General features: G+C 44.2%; 2 protein-coding genes across 16 annotated transcripts in view; one reads left to right on the forward strand and one right to left on the reverse strand.

Moving 5' to 3' along the window:
• The window catches only part of LOC102984490 (osteoclast-stimulating factor 1), a 46523-nt gene extending 38890 nt beyond the window's left edge, over positions 1-7633 (reverse strand). Inside the window, exon 1 of one of the 2 annotated variants that reach the window (XM_055087126.1) lies at positions 7372-7633. Coding sequence is in view for 1 of the 2 variants with exons in the window: in XM_024126897.3 (XP_023982665.1) it covers positions 7372-7405 (34 nt within the window). In the remaining variant the exon portion in view is untranslated. The remainder of the gene's footprint in view (positions 1-7371) is intronic. The other variant, XM_024126897.3, reaches the window with a different exon arrangement.
• Positions 7634-7877: 244 nt separating this feature from the next.
• The window catches only part of NMRK1 (nicotinamide riboside kinase 1), a 59725-nt gene continuing 50605 nt past the window's right edge, over positions 7878-16997 (forward strand). For 12 of the 14 annotated variants that reach the window (XR_008618219.1, XR_008618217.1, XR_008618221.1 and 9 more), the window contains exon 1: positions 7878-8101. The gene's annotated coding sequence lies outside the window, so the exon portion shown is untranslated. Of the gene's footprint in view, positions 8102-8634; positions 8739-16997 lie in introns of all 14 variants that reach the window. The other 2 variants (XR_008618220.1, XR_008618222.1) reach the window with 2 other exon arrangements.

Here is a 16997-nt window from a genome sequence, read left to right on the forward strand (position 1 = left end):
GCGTCCGGAGCCTGTGCTCCGCAACGGGAGAGGCCACAGCAGTGAGAGGCCCGCGTACCGCAAAAAAAAAAAAAAAAAAAAAAGTATTTAATTCCTCCATGCTTGCATTCACGTGGCACTGAACACTGGAAGTAGCAGGAAGATGGGTAGGGCTTATCGAAAATGTCCAGGGGCTCTATAAAAAGCACAGGATGAAATTATGTAGAAATTTGCGGAATTCTCTGAAAAGTCAGTCTAAGGCAATAAAGATTCAGAATCAGATTTAGAATCAAACGAAAAACTGAGGCCCAGAGTAGTCTAGGGACTGCTTATCAAAGTGACCTAGCAAGTTAATAAAAATTAAAAAAAAAAACTGGGACCAGAACTTCACCCCAAAACTAATGTCCATTTCCCAATACTATATTCTGCATCCCTCTCCTCCAGATCACAGCTTGGTCCTAGAATATCTGCCCTAATTAGCCCATCTTTATGCTTAAATTCCTATTACTAAAGACTAGTTCATTTGAAAAGCGAATTTCTCTCTCAGGAATCTTACTTTTAGCTTATTTTTTAATGTAAGCACATTGGGGAAGGGGATTTTGATAAATCAATGATTGGTTTAATACTGCAGGTGAATTTACTCATCAGATGTGAAGCAGTGAGTTTATTCTCAGAGGCCCGTGGAACTAAGAGAAGAGGAAACCAAGTTCCAGGTGATGTCAGCAACAAAAACCAGGATGGTCCTGAGTGGGATATTATAAGGCTCTCTGGGCATGTGGCCCTGGTCCCAGGGGTATCAAAATCAGAGCTCCAACAACAACTGGCTATGGCACTCAGGTCTGCCAAAGGTTAGGTCTGAAGGATGGGTGGCCCAGGGGAAATCCATCTAAGAGCAGACACAGACCGACGCCAATCTTAATGTCACAGCATGTTGGAAAGGCACGGGTGTGTTAGCTAAAGGGCCGTACAACATGGAGCATGTGTCCAAGCAAGCTAATGACAAGGGTTCAGGGCAGCAGATAGCCCAGTGCTAGTTAACAAGAGAGTGCCTGGTTAGATGTCAAAACATCAGAGAGACCCAATACCAACCAAGAATCAGGAAATGGGCAGGAACCCATTATGGAGAACAAAGCTCCTACTAAACCAGTGTCAAGGACCATTCAGAGACCCAATATTTAGGTACAGAATTGGCCCTCAAGAGTGGCAAGGTGTTAGGTATGAACTAGAAGCAGCCCTATGGATGGGACAGACTCCCTGAAAGAGGAAGTGGGCAGTCACCATAAGCAGTAGACTCCCACTTCATGGCTCTGCTTAACGTAAGCCCAGGTTGTGGTTAGCAGCTGCTTGAGTGTCTTAGATTTAGAACCTGAGTACAGACGAATAACAGAGAATGATTTACTCCTCAACAGAAAAACAACGTTGAAAATTATCTTGGGTTTGGTATACCTTGCAGAAACAAACTTTGGAGGGAATGGTGTCTGTTGCTATGTTTCCCAGCCAGTTTCTTTGCCTGAAAAACCAGTTTAGGTCCTCCCAGGGCTACTGTCAACAAACCTGCACTGACTCATCAAAACAATGGGCCCAAAAAGCAGCCCCCAAACCCTGTAAACATGGATAGGCAACATTTTAGAGATAGTCCTAAGAGTCTGGTTTCCAAGAAAGGAAATATGAGGCTGTGGAATCTTCCAAATCTGGACTCTTGAGATACCTGCCAACTGTGCCAAAAGCCTGGAGGAGCTTCTCTCAGCCTCTAGCTGCCCTCATCTATGCTCAGAGAGCTGGAATTTGGAGGGGTCCTCCCCCTAGGCATGGATTGGGTCAAGAAATTCCAAGAAGATAACAGCTACTCCAGAACACCCTCCAGGTGGAAGTAATTTCCTTGTCTCATACAAGAGAGTTGAATCAAGCCTTTCCTCCTAGAAGAGAGAATCCTGAAATAGAACCCATGAGTTTCTCAGAGCCTACGAAAATCCCTGGAGTGTAGGGATGCCAGAAAGACTCTCTAGGGCTGCTTTCAGATCATTGTAAGAGGCTGGAGGCAGACCCTCCAGCAAGAGAATCAACTTGGTCTAGAGACCCTAGATCGGTCTCTAAGGTCTTCCTGAATTTGAATTTAAATTGCTTTTAGGTTCCCTGGGAAATAGGAGCACCAGACTGGGAAGGAACCCTCAGATCCCTCCCCCCAACTCCGGGACCCCCGGCCTCTCGCCATCCACTGTCCCGTCTGTGGCTTGCCCTCTTGCTGCAGCCACCACCTCTACCTTTTGCCCGTCTTACCCAAGTGCCCTTCCCAAAACCCTGAGTGGCACCGCCCTCCCTCCCAAGCTTGTCTCTCAGTGGCTGAAGACCCCTGGGGTGGGGGGCTTCCTCACTGTCCTGCCCACCTAGCTGCAACTGGAGCCAGGCACCTACATCCTCCACACTCTCTCGAAGCTGCTGCTCTGCCCTCAGCCCTGACACTTGGAGGGTGAAGAACAGCCTGTCTGCTCGCCTGCTGACTCAGTGCTCTACTGGCTGTGCCCCCTCCGGCCTCCTGTCCTCTTGGCTTCAGGCTGGCAGGGCTGCCCATGCCCCCTGCCCCTTCCTCTCAACCTGCAACTTGTACCCACTCTGACCTGGCTCCTCTAATAAATTCATGTCCACAGGGGGGTTAAAAAAAAAAGAAAAGAATGAGTACATTCTTTCATTCCAAGAATATAAAACCAAGGTAATTTATCAAATTCTAAGGAATGCTAACAAGTTGAACATGCTAATCAAAATGCACAAATATAAAACTCTCCCCTAACTCTTACCCCGAGAGTAAGTTGAGGGATCTGCCTCAACTTTCTAAAAATTCTACAGATACTCAGTGAGTGGGAAACAACTGGCAAGAACTAATAAAAAGGAGGTGGCCTCAGCAGTCCCACCAGTGACTTGTATAAGTGAGTTGAAGCTGTGGCCCTCTTTTAACTCATTTCTGCAAACTACCACCCACAGCTCTTGTTAACACTCTAATAAACAGATAAGCACATGAGTAGATGGCTCACATGTGGAAGTTCAAATGCTTGCTTTCTCTGTGGAGCAATACTGTTTTCTACAACCTGCTACACTAGGCAAATGGCTTTCTCTTTAATTCAGAGCAAATTTCTCTGGTTCACAGTTCCACACCAAATCCCCCTGGCTTCTGTGAGAGAAGCTCAGCTCCTACGCAGTCAATCAAATGTGCGCAGGACGTCATGTCAAGTTATTTCATTTCTGTCCACGTCAAACGACTTCTCCCTCTTTTCTGCCTACCAAATTCTTACTCAGCATTCAAAACCCTGCTTAATTTTCCCCTCTTCTGTGACACCTTTTCAGCTTCCTCAAGCTCCTTGCCTTGTACTTCCTAGACCTCTGACCACACTTTGATAATATCTCCTATCACATGCGTTGTCATTTTTCTGTGTAAGGCGTGCTCACACAGTTTTGGTAGGAAAGTATATTAGTACAACCTCTTTGGAGAGCATTTTAGAAATGTCTGTGAATATGGCAATGCACATACCCTCTTACACAACAATCCCACGGCCAGGACTTTGTCCTCTGGATATACTCACACAGGTAAGCAACAAGGTTGTTGTAACACTATTTGTTATAACAAAAGAGCGGAAACAATCGAAGCACATTTTAATATGGGTCTGGTTAAATAAATACAATAGAGTACCATGCAGTAAGAATCAGAAATCTCTCTCCATACTGGTGTCTGAAGCTCTTTTCCCAAAGTCCTTTAATTTATCTGATAGAGAATCTTTTTTCTCCAGCTTTATTGAAGTATGAATGACAAGTCAATAAAGAATTTTGACTTAATAGCTCCCATCAGCCCACTAAAAGGGTGCGAAGCCCACTCTCTTCCTCTCCTCAACCCCACGTACTTTGCTTCCCCTGGCCATTAAGCAAGTGAGGACAAATTTGGCGATGGTCTTCATTGGACGTGAAGTATGAGGTGAAGGGGATCAGAACATGTCAACCCAAAATATGCCACTTTGGCATAAGGATTATTTTGAGTTGAAGGCAATTGAGAACAAGCAGACACAGGAAGAACTCTGAGCCCTCCCCAATCTGCCTGAAGGCAAGGCATAAATTCCCCATGAAGGTATCCTCCTCCTGTAGGTCCCCCATTAAAGACAGAGGAGAAGAACCCTTATCACCAGGGATAGAGATGGCACAGAGATGAGTCTGCATAAGTAAACCTTACTAAAATAACTCTTATTTTCCATTAGTTTCCCCATATCTCTACCTTCCCACAATTTACTCCCCCAGAAGTTCAACGCCTCTTTCCTTTTAGTCACTTCTCTACAATGTGTTGCCCTTTTTAAAGTGGTATACAAACGTCCAAGTCTAACCACTTCTTTGGATTTTCACTTCTTTTCTGTATAGCCCTTATACATATAAAATTTAAAACATCAATTCAGTTTGTATGCCTTTTCCTCCTGTTAATCTGCTTTTTGTTAAGTTAAATTCAGTTAATTCACAGTAACTAGATAGCAAACCTAAGAGGGTAGAGGAAAAGTTTTTTTCTCCCTTACAGAGGCATGTCAGAAAAGCTCATCACTTAGGCCCACTGAAGTCAAACCATGGGAATGCTGAAAACACAAGAGGGAGGGGACCCCACTACTTCCAGAAGTCGTGTTGATGGACAGACACTGCCTCCAGCCTTTGCTATTTAATGTGAAGCTACAAGATATGCCCAATCACAGTCTCCCCTGCTTTCTTCTAGACAAAGACTTTATTATGTATCAAGACTTTTTATATAACTGCCACACATACAAAGTTTAGTTGCTGTGCAGTTACAAACAAGAGACTATTCTACTCTCAAAAAGTGTCAAATATTGTTAATCAACTATGCTCCAATATAAAATTAAAAAACAATTTTAAGTGTCAAATAGTCTAATACAGATCCAATTAAAGAGGGGAGCTATACAAAGCAAATGCAAATAATACAACTGCATAAGTTAATAAAGGTGGCTGCCCAAGTAAACCCGGTCCAACCTAATAGAACCCTCACAGGTTTCTCTGCCCAAAATGCATAGACTCCAGTTAAGGCATTTGTTCCATTCCCAGGCCAAACCAACCACTTCCTAGCTTTGAAACCTTACAAAGTTTATTTAACCTCACTAAGTCCTATTTCATCCATAAAATGGGGATATTAGAATCCACCTCATAGGGAAATTAGAACAATTAAATGAGACAGAGCATACAAAGTACTTGGCACAATGCCTGACACTCAGGGCCAAATAAATGTTAACTATTACTATTATAATCATCATCATCATCATTCTGGAATTTTCAAGATGTTTCTCAGACTTTACTCTGCCATCAGGTATTAACAGAGCATCAAGTTTATGAAGGAAAATTATTCATGTGCACACCTCGAGCCAACTCCATATCTCACCTTTAACTAATTCATTTATTCAGAGAAGAAAAAATTATACAAAACTTCAGATCATTTTAGGTGAAAACCTTTTCCCTCTCAAAGGTGTTATATAAGCAACATATGTGTGACATCTTTGAAGTTTATGATGTTTTTACTGTAAATATGAAAGAACCCAAAACACTGACATATGCTTCTTCAAAGTCCCACTAATTTATTTTCCCAAGACAAGCGAAATATTTATGCCACTTTACTTCCACCACCAAAATCAATAAGCCATTTAAAAGAATTGGTCAAGGTCAGACATCAGGCTTCCAACTACAGAGGAAGGTTATCAAACGTGCTTAGAATAAGAGGATTCTAGTCCAAATCTCATTCAACATCTTTTGGCCCATCTTTACCTCAAGACTCAGAATAAAGTCTCTTTTTAAAAAGTCTTTGTGAGGGAGTTCCTCGGTGGCCTTATTGGTTGGTATTCCGGGCTTGCACGGCCATGGCCGTGTGATCCCTAAGCCACACCTGGGCAAACACACACATACACATCACGTTGATGTCCCTCCTGCTACAGCACTGACATCACTTAACGTCTAGAGATGAAAAACCTCATGAACGGCTTCTCAGGACCTTCTTTGAAATAAAGTACTCTGTTTAGCTATCAAAGAACAACTCTTCTTTGTTGGTTACTTGAGGTCCTGATTTACATCTGAGTTTAGAAGGCTGCTGCCTCCTACAAACGCACTTAAAATGCAAATTCCTCATCAGAATCCATATCTAAAGAAGCACAGAGCCCACTTCTAGCCTTTCTCCACCATTGCTCACAGCGGAGCCAAAGTCCCAACAAAGTCACACCCAGCCCAGCAAAATTTAAGTCCTCAGTGAATGACTATGTCATATGTGAGTATGTACATAATTTTCAAATAAAATGATTGGAAACTACCACTGTATGATGGTAAAGGAAGAAAACTGGATAATCATGAAAGTTGAAGTGCTTGACTAAAGTTTAGAAAAATCAAGAAAAAAATTAATCACTGAAATTACTCCTTACTAATCAAGGTTACTTCGAAACTTGATGTAAATGGATAAATTTCAGCCTGTGCTATACTGAATGAAGTTGCATGAGATTGGAAGAAAAAAGTTCAGAGTATATAAGAGCCACTTCTCTTCCATTTCCCACGTTTTCAGTAACTACCTACTCAAGGAATGCACGAAAGAGTTTATTACAGTGTTGAACTGAAATACCTCAGTCGCTTTTAAATTCTCCTTTCTCCATGTCCCAGAAAATATTCCAAGGATCGAATAAAAAATGAACAAGGACTATCGGCCAAGAAAGCTGCTTGAGGAACTTAGTAAGCTCACCCTCTCCAGTTTAACTCGCCTAATTCACTGAGGGAGTGGAGGCAAACGACTTGTACTGCATGATAAAGTGACACTTCCGAATAGTAATAGCTGAGATTACTCTGCCGCAGCCTAGATTCTTCTAGTCAGGATCTCGAGTACAGTTTTCTAAAAGCTTTTCCCAAGATCTCGAGGTCAATTTGCGGAGACTCATTCACCCACCCCACCCTACCAACAGCGCACTTCCCGTTCGCTTTGGCCGGTCAAGAACTCAAACTTGACAGCGACACACACTGAAAAAAAAAAAGAGGAAGTGGCCAAAAAACCATTTCAAGACATTTATTTAATTTTTTTCCTAAGGGAGATCAATGGCCCTGTCTTCCAGGAAATCTCAATGGGACGTAGCCATCACGTCGACTGGAAAGTTGCAGCGAATGACAATGCTGCAAAACCTCTTTAAAAATCAAATTTTAAAAATTCCTCGAAAATCTTCTTGCTATCCAAAACGATCCGCCCCCTGCAGCGAACGCAGCAACACTAACAACTCCCACCCTGGTGGGTGGCATCGAAAGTGAGGCTCGGGGCGGGGTACGTGCCTGATCTGCCCTGCCAAGTGGCAGGGAGCGCAGGGCACGGCGGCGGACCGGGGACCCAGCGAGCACCTTCCTTACCTGGTTTGACCGGTTTGGGTGGCGGCTTCGACATCTCTCTTCCTGGAGCGGCTGATTCTAAAGACCACGCACAAAAAGCCAACCGAACGCCCCTCCAGCCGGCACTCGGGGCGCCTCAGAGTTTCTTTTTGTCTGGTTTGCAGTGGTGCGCCTTCAAGGACCTGCGTCCACCCTGGGCAGCCGGACGAGCAGAGGCAGGCAGAGCAGCTCCGCGCAGTGCCCCGCCCCGCCCCGCGGCCGACAGAGCTGTCCGGAGCGCGCAGCCCGTCAGACAAGGAAGTAGCCTCTGCCTCCCAGAGCGCTAATTGGCTCCCCTGCTGCCAGCTTCGCAACTGCAGAAGCGCGGGCGGCGCGCACGGCGGCGCGCGCGGCGGCCGAACCAGCGGGAACCGAACGGGGGCGCCGCAGGCTCGCGCCGGGGCCGGCCTGGCCGCGCGCGCCCCGGACGGGAAAGGGCTGAACTGGGCAGGAGCGCGCGCGCGCAACCACGCTCGTCGGAGTCCCGCCCCATCCAACGCCGGCCGGACCCGGGCGCCGCGTCCGCTCAGGGTGGGACAGAACCCTAAGTTGGCCACCTCTACGCTGCGCCGCCTCTCACCCGGGAGGGGCACGGGGGAAGGGGCCGTGGGCCTCTCGGTTAACGAGCTTCGGGGGTTGCGGCGGGTTAGTGACAGGCGCGCTTGGCAATCGCCTGTGCCGCTTTGCTTGGGAGCACTCGAACTGGCGCCCGGTGAGTACCTGCCTGACGCCCCGCAGCGCAGACTCCTTGGGGCCTGGAGGTGTTTCCAGAGCGTTCCTGCGCTGGAGCCCGAGCCCGGTTGTGCCTTGCAAGCCCTTTTGGGACTCCTAACACCCTAAATGGGCTGAAAGTGGCCTGCCAAGGAGGACGTGCACTCGTGATGGTGTAGTGCCCTCATGCCCCCTTATAATCCTGAAAACGGGAGTCCACTTTCTAGAGACCGGACACGTGGTTGGGAGAAGTCACTGAGGTCAGGGTCAGGTGTTGATCCCTGCCAGAGGAGACAGCTTGACTCCTCTAACGTTGAGGTTGACTAACTGCGGCCCTCCTGCTGCCTGTTATTGTACAGCCTAAGAATGGTTTTCAGGTTTATTTAAAAGGCTTAAAAGAAATCAAAAGAAGCAGATTTTGTGGCACGTGAAAATTATATGAAATTCAAATTTCAGTGTCCATAAAATTTTATTAGAACAGAGCCACGGTCATTTGCTTATGTATTGTCTGCGGCCGCTTTCACTTCCTAACAGCAGAGTTGAGCAGCTGCCCGCAAAGCCAAAAACATTTACCATCTAGCACTTTGCAGAGCAAGTTTGCCGACCCCAGACCTAGCAGACTGAATTTCCACTGAGAGGTAAGGACTGGAGCAGACAATAAATGCACCGTACGTAAATTCAAAATAGCACAGGCAATATGATAAATCGCTTGTATGTTTGGGGGAAGAAAAATTGAAAAGAAAAACTTTACGTGAGAGTCTATGTAAAATGAAGCTTCGAAGTTTCTACTAGGGGTTAGTGACAGAGTGATTCCAAGAGAACTGGGCAAGGGTTGTGTATTCAAACACGCCAGCCTTGGCATTTACCAAAAAGGAGCAAAGTTTAAAAAATAGTAGAAAAAGACTACCCTGTCACATAGAAGATAATCAAAATATTGAATTAAATAAATGAGAAGTCCTGAAACATTTCACTCTTTTAGAATCCAAAATGTACCGTATTTAGTAGTGAAATAATTTAAATATAGTAAACACATACCAGTTATGAAAAAAAGACTCAACAACATATTTTACTTAGGGTTAAAAAAAAGTATAAGAAAATTAAAAGTACTCATTTTGGATTTGCTATTTGCCATCTTCATCTATTCTCCTCCTCCTAAGCAAATTCACTCTGCTGTTGAGGAAAGCCTTGCACTTAACTGGGAGAATAAAGTACCGTTGACCCTTAAACAACACAAGTTTTAACTGCATGTGTTTATTTATACTCGGATTTCTTTCACTAAATTCATACTGCAGTACTACACAATCCAAGGTTGGTTTAATCTGAGAATGCAAAATGGTGGATACAGAGGGCTGAGTAAAGTTATACGTGGATTTTTTTTTTTTTAGTGAGTTTTTGTTTTGTTTTGTTTTTTTAATTTATTTTTGGCTGTGTTGGGTCTTCGTTTCTGTGCGAGGGCTTTCTCTAGTTGCGGCGAGCAGGGGCCACTCTTCATCGCGGTGCGCGGGCCTCTCACTGTCGAGGCCTCTCTTGTTGCAGAGCACAGGCTCCAGACGCACAGGCTCAGTAGTTGTGGCTCACGGGCCCAGTTGCTCTGCGGCATGTGGGATCTTCCCAGACCAGGACTCGAACCCATGTCCCCTGCATTGGCAGGCAGACTCCCAACCACTGCGTCACCAGGGAAGCCCTATACGTGGATTTTTGATTGTGAGGAGGTTGACATCTCCAACCCCTGAGTTGTTCAAGGGTCAACTGTACATAAATATCCCACAAGAGAGGCAGTGGTGTGTACTCCTAGTAATTGGATGCCCTGGATTGATGAGGTTGGAACGTCCAAATGGTTGTCTCTCCGGAGACATCCAGTGATTTACAGTTTGTAGGTGATGGAGATTGTGTTTCGTTCATTGAAGTCTACTTCTATGTATTTTTGGAGCCTGGCACCTCTCGAGTGCAAGCTTTTTAAATGTGATTTTAAAATAGTTCTTAAAGGGGACAACAGGCAGTGAAATAATAGAACATGGTGTGGAGATGGATAGTGCCAGGGCTGAACTTGGAGTTCACCTGAAGCTGCCCTGTGCATCCAACACTGGTTTTGAAATACATGGCTTCTGGGATTGCTATACCCATTCCACACCCCAGCCACAGGTCTTGCTTCTGCTTCTCTCAATTCCCTAACCTCCCACCACAGTGTCACCTGTTCATTGCTAATGGACTGTGCCCAATATTTACCCAAACACTGTCTTGGAAAGGCTAAAACTGCTAACTAATATAGAAGTGAGGGTTCCTATTTTGGTAAAAACTGGCATTTGACTGTGGGAGTTCTCTCCTGAGCCCAGGAGATTTCATAAGAAGATTCTTGACTCCCTTACTGTTAGTTTCCGAATTGTTAGATTTTCCACCCAAATAACCACCTCAAGCCTATTTCCAGTGCTTCAGCCACACTTCCTTGTTATTTACATGCTATGTAATCAGTACAATGTCCTCATGTGTACGCATAGATGTGGCAAGAAGCACAGGAGACTAGTAGTCCTTGCCATTCAGTGGATACAGAAAATACCCCATCAATAATACATCAATAAAAATAACATCTGTTATACATGAGAGCCTCATAATTAAGCCAGCACGTGTGCAACATCCTTTCTTTGCTCTTGGTAATAAAGTGCTTTTTAGCAGCTTAGAAAGATGGAAAGAAGTTAACTCACTTGGTTTAGTTTTGTTTCTAGTTTTGTTTTGTTTTTTGGCCATACCTCATGGCTTGTAGGATCTTAGTTCCCTGACCAGGGATCGAACCCGGGCCCCAGCAGTGAAAGCACCGGGTCCTAACCACTGGACCACCAGGGAACTCTCTCTAGTTTTCCATTTACTATCTGTGTGATCTTGAACAAGTCACTCCATTGTCTGGGCCAGTTTCAACTTCTACAAAGAAGGGGTGGACTGTGTGATATCTAAGGCTGTATTTCTCCAGACTTGAGAATTTATGCTCTGATAAATTATCCAAAAATAGGTGAGGTGGAAGCAAGGAATAACAAACTTTCATGAATTTTTTTTCTTATTTTGCCAAGTGAGGACATCAATCTACTACTACCTACTGCCAACATGATTTCATAGGAGAAAGGACATTTAGCACCAAAAAATGTAAGCACGCCACCATCTCAGGATAAAGGGCAACCTTTCCTTTCCCCAAAATGGATAGTTGGCAGCCTGGCACTGACATATTAAAAATAATAATAAGGTAAAATATAATTCAAAAGCAGAAAAATTATGATGTAAAAATTTATTTTACAATACTCATTATATGTAATTGTTCCCTTGATACACTGTGGCAATTTGGATGGAGATAAATATTCAACAATGCAGCTTCTGGTGAAACTCAGATGTCCAACTTGATATGTTATTTTATTTCTATCACAGTCACATTCTTGTCTCATGTAGTCTAGTAAATGAAAGTGGAACCAAACCTTACTAAATTGCCCTCAATTTGGAATACAGCTGTTCCTTAATGGGGGGGGGTGGTGATTGGACAACACCCCCCAACCCAGGAATACCAGAATCTGCAGGTACCCAAGTTCTTTATATAAAATGGCAAAGTATTTGCATATAACCTATGCATGTCCTCCCACATACTTTGAATCATTTCTAGATTACAGGTAATCCCTAATACAATGTAAATGCTATGGAAATAGTTGTAAATACAATGAAAATACTATGTAAATAGTTGCTGGTGCAGCTGATTCAAGTTTGGCTTCTTGGAACTTTCTGAAATTTTTTCCCCTAAATACTTTCAAACCACTGTTGGTTGGATCTGCGAATGTGGAACCCTCAGACATGGAGGGCCACTGTGTTCTGAAAAAACTGAGGACAGGCCAAGGAACAGCAGCCCTCTCTCCACCATGCTCTTCCCTACTACCTCCCCACAGGGGACACAGGATAGGAACTGGGAGGGTGGCTGAGAGCCTCCAGCTCAGCCACCACACACCCCGGGTGGCACAGCTTAGGTTCCTGGTCACCCCACCAGAGCAGTCAGGAATAAAGAGCAGCATCAGTCAGAGGCAACCTTCTAGAACCACTATGCTAAGGTTCCCTGCAGCTGAGCTTCATCTTTTCACTTAAAGAAATGACAGTGGTCCTTGGAATATCCAAAGGACTGCTTTGGTGAACCATAGGGGGCCATGCATGAAGCTGTCCTCCACCCCCCATACCAGGGGTCAGTAAGCAATGGGCTGCAGCTAAAACCTGGCCCGCTAGGGACTTCCCTGGTGGCACAGTGATTAAGACTCCGCACTCGGAGACCTTCAAGATGGAGGAGGAGTAAGATGTGGAGATCACCTTCCTCCCCACAATTACATCAAACATATATCTACAGGTGGAACAGCTCCTACAGATCACCTACTGAACGCTGGCAGAAGACCTCAGACTTCCCAAAAGGCAAGGAAACTCCCCACATACCTTGGTAGGGCAAAAGAAAAAAGAATAGCGATGGGACCTGCACCTCTGGGAGGGAGCTGTGAAGGAGGAAAAGTTTCCACGCACTAGGAAGCCCCTTCACTGGTGCACATGGGGTGTGGGCGAGGGGTAAGCTTCGGAGCCACAGAGAGCGCAGCAGCAGGGGTGCAGAGGGCAAAGCGGAGAGATTCCCGCACAGAGGATCGGTGTCGACCAGCACTCAGCAGCCTGAGAGGCTTGTCTGCTCACCCGCCGGGGCAGGTGGGGACTGGGAGCTGAGGCTCAAGCTTCGGAGGTCAGATCCCAGGGAGAGGACTGGGGTTGGCTGCGTGAACACAGCCTGAAGGGGGCTAGTGTGCCACAGCTAGCCAGGAGGGAGTCCAGGAAAACGTCTGGAGCTGCCGAAGAGGCAAGAGACCACTGTTTTGGGGTGCACAAGGAGAGGGGATTCAGAGCACTGCCTGAACAAGCTCCAGAGACGGGTGCAAGCTGCGGCTGTCAGCATCAGCGTGAGACGCTAAGGCTGCTGCTGCAGCCACCAAGAAGCCTGTGTGCGAGCACAGGTCACTATCCACACCTACCCTCCTGGGAGCCTGTGCATCCCGCCACTGCCAGGGTCCCGTGATCCAGGGACAACTTCCTCGGGAGAACACATGGCGTGCCTCAGGCTGTTGCAACGTCACACTGGCCTCTGCCACGGCAGGCTCGCCCCACATCTGTACCCCTCCCTCCCCCCGGCCTGAGTGAGCCAGAGCCCCCTAATCAGCTGCTACTTTAACCCCATCCTGTCTGAGCCAAGAACAGATGCCCTCAGGCGACCTACACGCAGAGGCAGGGCCAAATCCAAAGCTGAACCGCAGGAGCTGTGTGAACAAAGAAGAGAAAGGGAAATTTCTCCCAGCAGCCTCAGGAGCAGTGGATTAAATCTCCACATTAACTTGATGTACCCTACATCACTGGAATACCTGAATAGACAACGAATCATCCCAAAATTGAGGCAGTGGACTTTGGGAGCAACTGTAGACTTGGGGTTTGCTTTCTGCATCTCATTTGTTTCTAGTTTTATGTTTATCTTAGTTTAGTATTTAGAGTTTATTATCATTGGTAGATTTGTTTATTGATTTGGTTGCTCTCTTCCTCCTTTTTTTAATATATATATAGATATATATAAATTTTTCCTTTTTCCCTTTTTGTGAGTGTGTATATGTATGCTTCTTTGTGTGATTTTGTCTGTATAGTTTTGCTTTTACCATTTGTCCTAGGGCTCTGTCTGTCCGTTTTTTGTTGTTTGAGTATACTTTTTATCACTTGTAATCATTGGTTGATTTGTTTTTTGGTTTGGTTGCTCTCTTATTTCTTTCTTTATTTAATTACTTTTTAATTTTTTTATTTTTAATAATTATTTTTTATTTTAATAACTTTATTTTATTTATTTTTTTCGTTCTTTCTTTTTTTCTCCCTTTTCTTCTGAGCAGTGTGGCTGACAGTGTCTTGGTGCTCCAGCTGGGTGTCAGGCCTCTGTCTCTGAGGTGGGAGAGCCAAGTTCAGGACACTGGTCCACCAGAAACCTCCCAGCTCCACATATATAAAACACCGAAAGCTCTCCCAGAGATCTCCATCTCAACGCTAAGACCCAGCCCCACTCAATGACCAGCAAGCTAGAGTGCTAGACACCCTAAGCCAAAAAACGAGCAAGACAGGAACACAACCCCACCCATTAGCAGAGAGGCTGCCTAAAATCATAATAAAGTCACAGACACCCTAAAACACACCACCAGATGCGGTCCTACCCACCAGAAAGACAAGATTCAGCCTCATCCACCAGAACACAGGCACTAGTCCCCTCCACCAGGAAGCCTACACAACCCACTGAACCAACTTTAGCCACTGGGGGCAGACACCAAAAACAACGGGAACTACGAACCTGCAGCCTGCAAAAAAGAGACCCCAAACACAGAAAGTTAAGCAAAATGAGAAGACAGAGAAACACACAGCAGATGAAAAAGCAAGGTAAAAACTCACCAGACCTAAAAAATGAAGAGTATATAGGCAGTCTACCTGAAAAAGAATTCAGAATAATGATAGCAAAGATGATCCAAAATCTTGGAAAGAGAATAGAGAAAATACAAGAAACGTTTAACAAGGACATAGAAGAATTAAAGAGCAAACAAACAGTGATAAATGAAATTAAAGTCACAATAAATGAAATTAAAGTCCACCTGCCGATGCAGGGGACATGGGTTCGTGCCCCAGTCTGGGAAGATCCCACATACTGCGGAGCGGCTGGGCCCGTGAGCCATGGCCACTGAGCCTGCGCATCCGGAGCCTGTGCTCCGCAACGGGAGAGGCCACAGCAGTGAGAGGCCCACGTACCGCCAAAAAAAAAAAAAAAATTCTCTAGAAGGGATCAATAGCAGAATAACTGAGGCAGAAGAATGGATAAGTGACCTCAAAGATAAAATAGTGGAAATAACTACTGCAGAGCAGAATAAAGAAAAAAGAATGAAAAGAATTGAGGACAGTCTCAGAGACCTCTGGGATAACACTAAACGCACCAACATTCAAATTATATGGGTCCCAGAAGAAGAAGAGAAAACGAAAGGGACTGAGAAAATATTTGAAGAGATTAGTGTTGAAAACTTCCCTAATATGGGAAAGAAAACAGTCAATCAAGTCCAGGAAGCACAGAGAGTCCCATACAGGATAAATCCAAGGAGAAACATGCCAAGACACATATTAATCAAACTATCAAAAATTAAATACAAAGCAAAAATATTAAAAGCAGCAAGGGAAAAACAATAAATAACATACAAGGAAATCCCCTTAAGATTAACAGCTGATCTTTCAGCAGAAACTCCATAGGCCAGAAGGGAGTGGCAGACATATTTAAAGTGATGAAAGGGAAGAACCTACAACCAAGATTACTCTACCCAGCAAGGATCTCATTCAGATTTGACGGAGAAATTAAAACCTTTACAGGCAAGCAAAAGCTAAGAGAATTCAGCACCACCAAGCCAACTTTACAACGAATGCTAAAGGAACTTTTTAAGGTACGAAACACAAGAGAAGGAAAAAAGCTACAATAACAAACCCATAACAATTAAGAAAATGGTAATAGGAACATACATATCGATAACTACCTTAAATGTAAATGGATTAAATGGTCCAACCAAAAGACATAGACTGGCTGAATGGATCCAAAAACAAGACCAGTATTTATGCTGTCTACAAGAGACCCACTTCAGACCTAGGGACACATACAGACTGAAAGTAATGGGATGGAAAAAGATATTTCATGCAAATGGAAATCAAAAGAAAGCTGGAGTGACAATTCTCGTATCAGACAAAACAGACTTTAAAATAAAGACTATTACAAGAGACAAAGAAGGACACTACATAATGAACAAGATATCAACCCAGGAAGAAGATATAACAATTGTAAATATTTATGCACCCAACATAGGAGCACCTCAATATATAAGGCAAATGCTAACAGCCATAAAAGGGGAAATCGATGGTAACACAGTCATAGTAGGGGACTTTAACACCCCACTTTCACCAATGGACAGATCATCCAAACTGAAAATCAATAAGGAAACACAAGCTTTAAATGATACATTAAATAACATGCACTTAATTGATATTTATAGGACATTCGATCCAAAAACAACAGAATACAATTTCTTCTCAAGTGCTCATGGACCATTCTCCAGGATAGATCATATCTTGGGTCACAAATCAAGCTTTCATAAATTTAAGAAAATTGAAATCGTATCAAGTATCTTTTCCAGCCACAACGCTATGAGACTAGACATCAATTACAGGAAAAAAATCTGAAAAAATACAAACACGTGGAGGCTAAACAATACAGTAGTAAATAACCAAGAGATCACTGAAGAAATCAAAGAATCAAAAAATACCTAGAAACAAATGACAATGAAAACACAATGACCCAAAACCTATGGGATGCAGCATAGAAATACAAAGGATCATAAGAGATTACGACAAGCAACTCTATGCCAATAAAATGGACAACGTGTAAGTAATGGGCAAATTCTTAGAAAAGCACAACCTTCCAAGAGTGAACCAGGAAGAAATAGAAAATATAAACAGACTAATCACAAGCACTGAAATTGAGACTGTGATTAAAAATCTTCCAACAAACAAAAGTCCAGGACCAGATGGCTTCACAGGCAGATTCTATCAAACATTTAGAGAAGAGCCAACACCTATCTTTCTCAAACTCTTCCAGAATATAACAGAGGGAAGAACACTCCCACACTCATTCTACGAGGCCACCATCACCGTGATACCAAAACCAGACAAAGACGTCACAAAGAAAGAAAACTACAGGCCAATATCACTGATGAACATAGATGCAAAAATTCTCAACAAAATACTAGCAAACAGAATCCAACAGCACATTAAAAGGATCATACACCATGATCAAGTGGGGT

This window comes from Physeter macrocephalus, chromosome 9 (genome assembly GCF_002837175.3).
Source record: "Physeter macrocephalus isolate SW-GA chromosome 9, ASM283717v5, whole genome shotgun sequence".
Lineage (NCBI taxonomy): Eukaryota > Metazoa > Chordata > Mammalia > Artiodactyla > Physeteridae > Physeter > Physeter macrocephalus.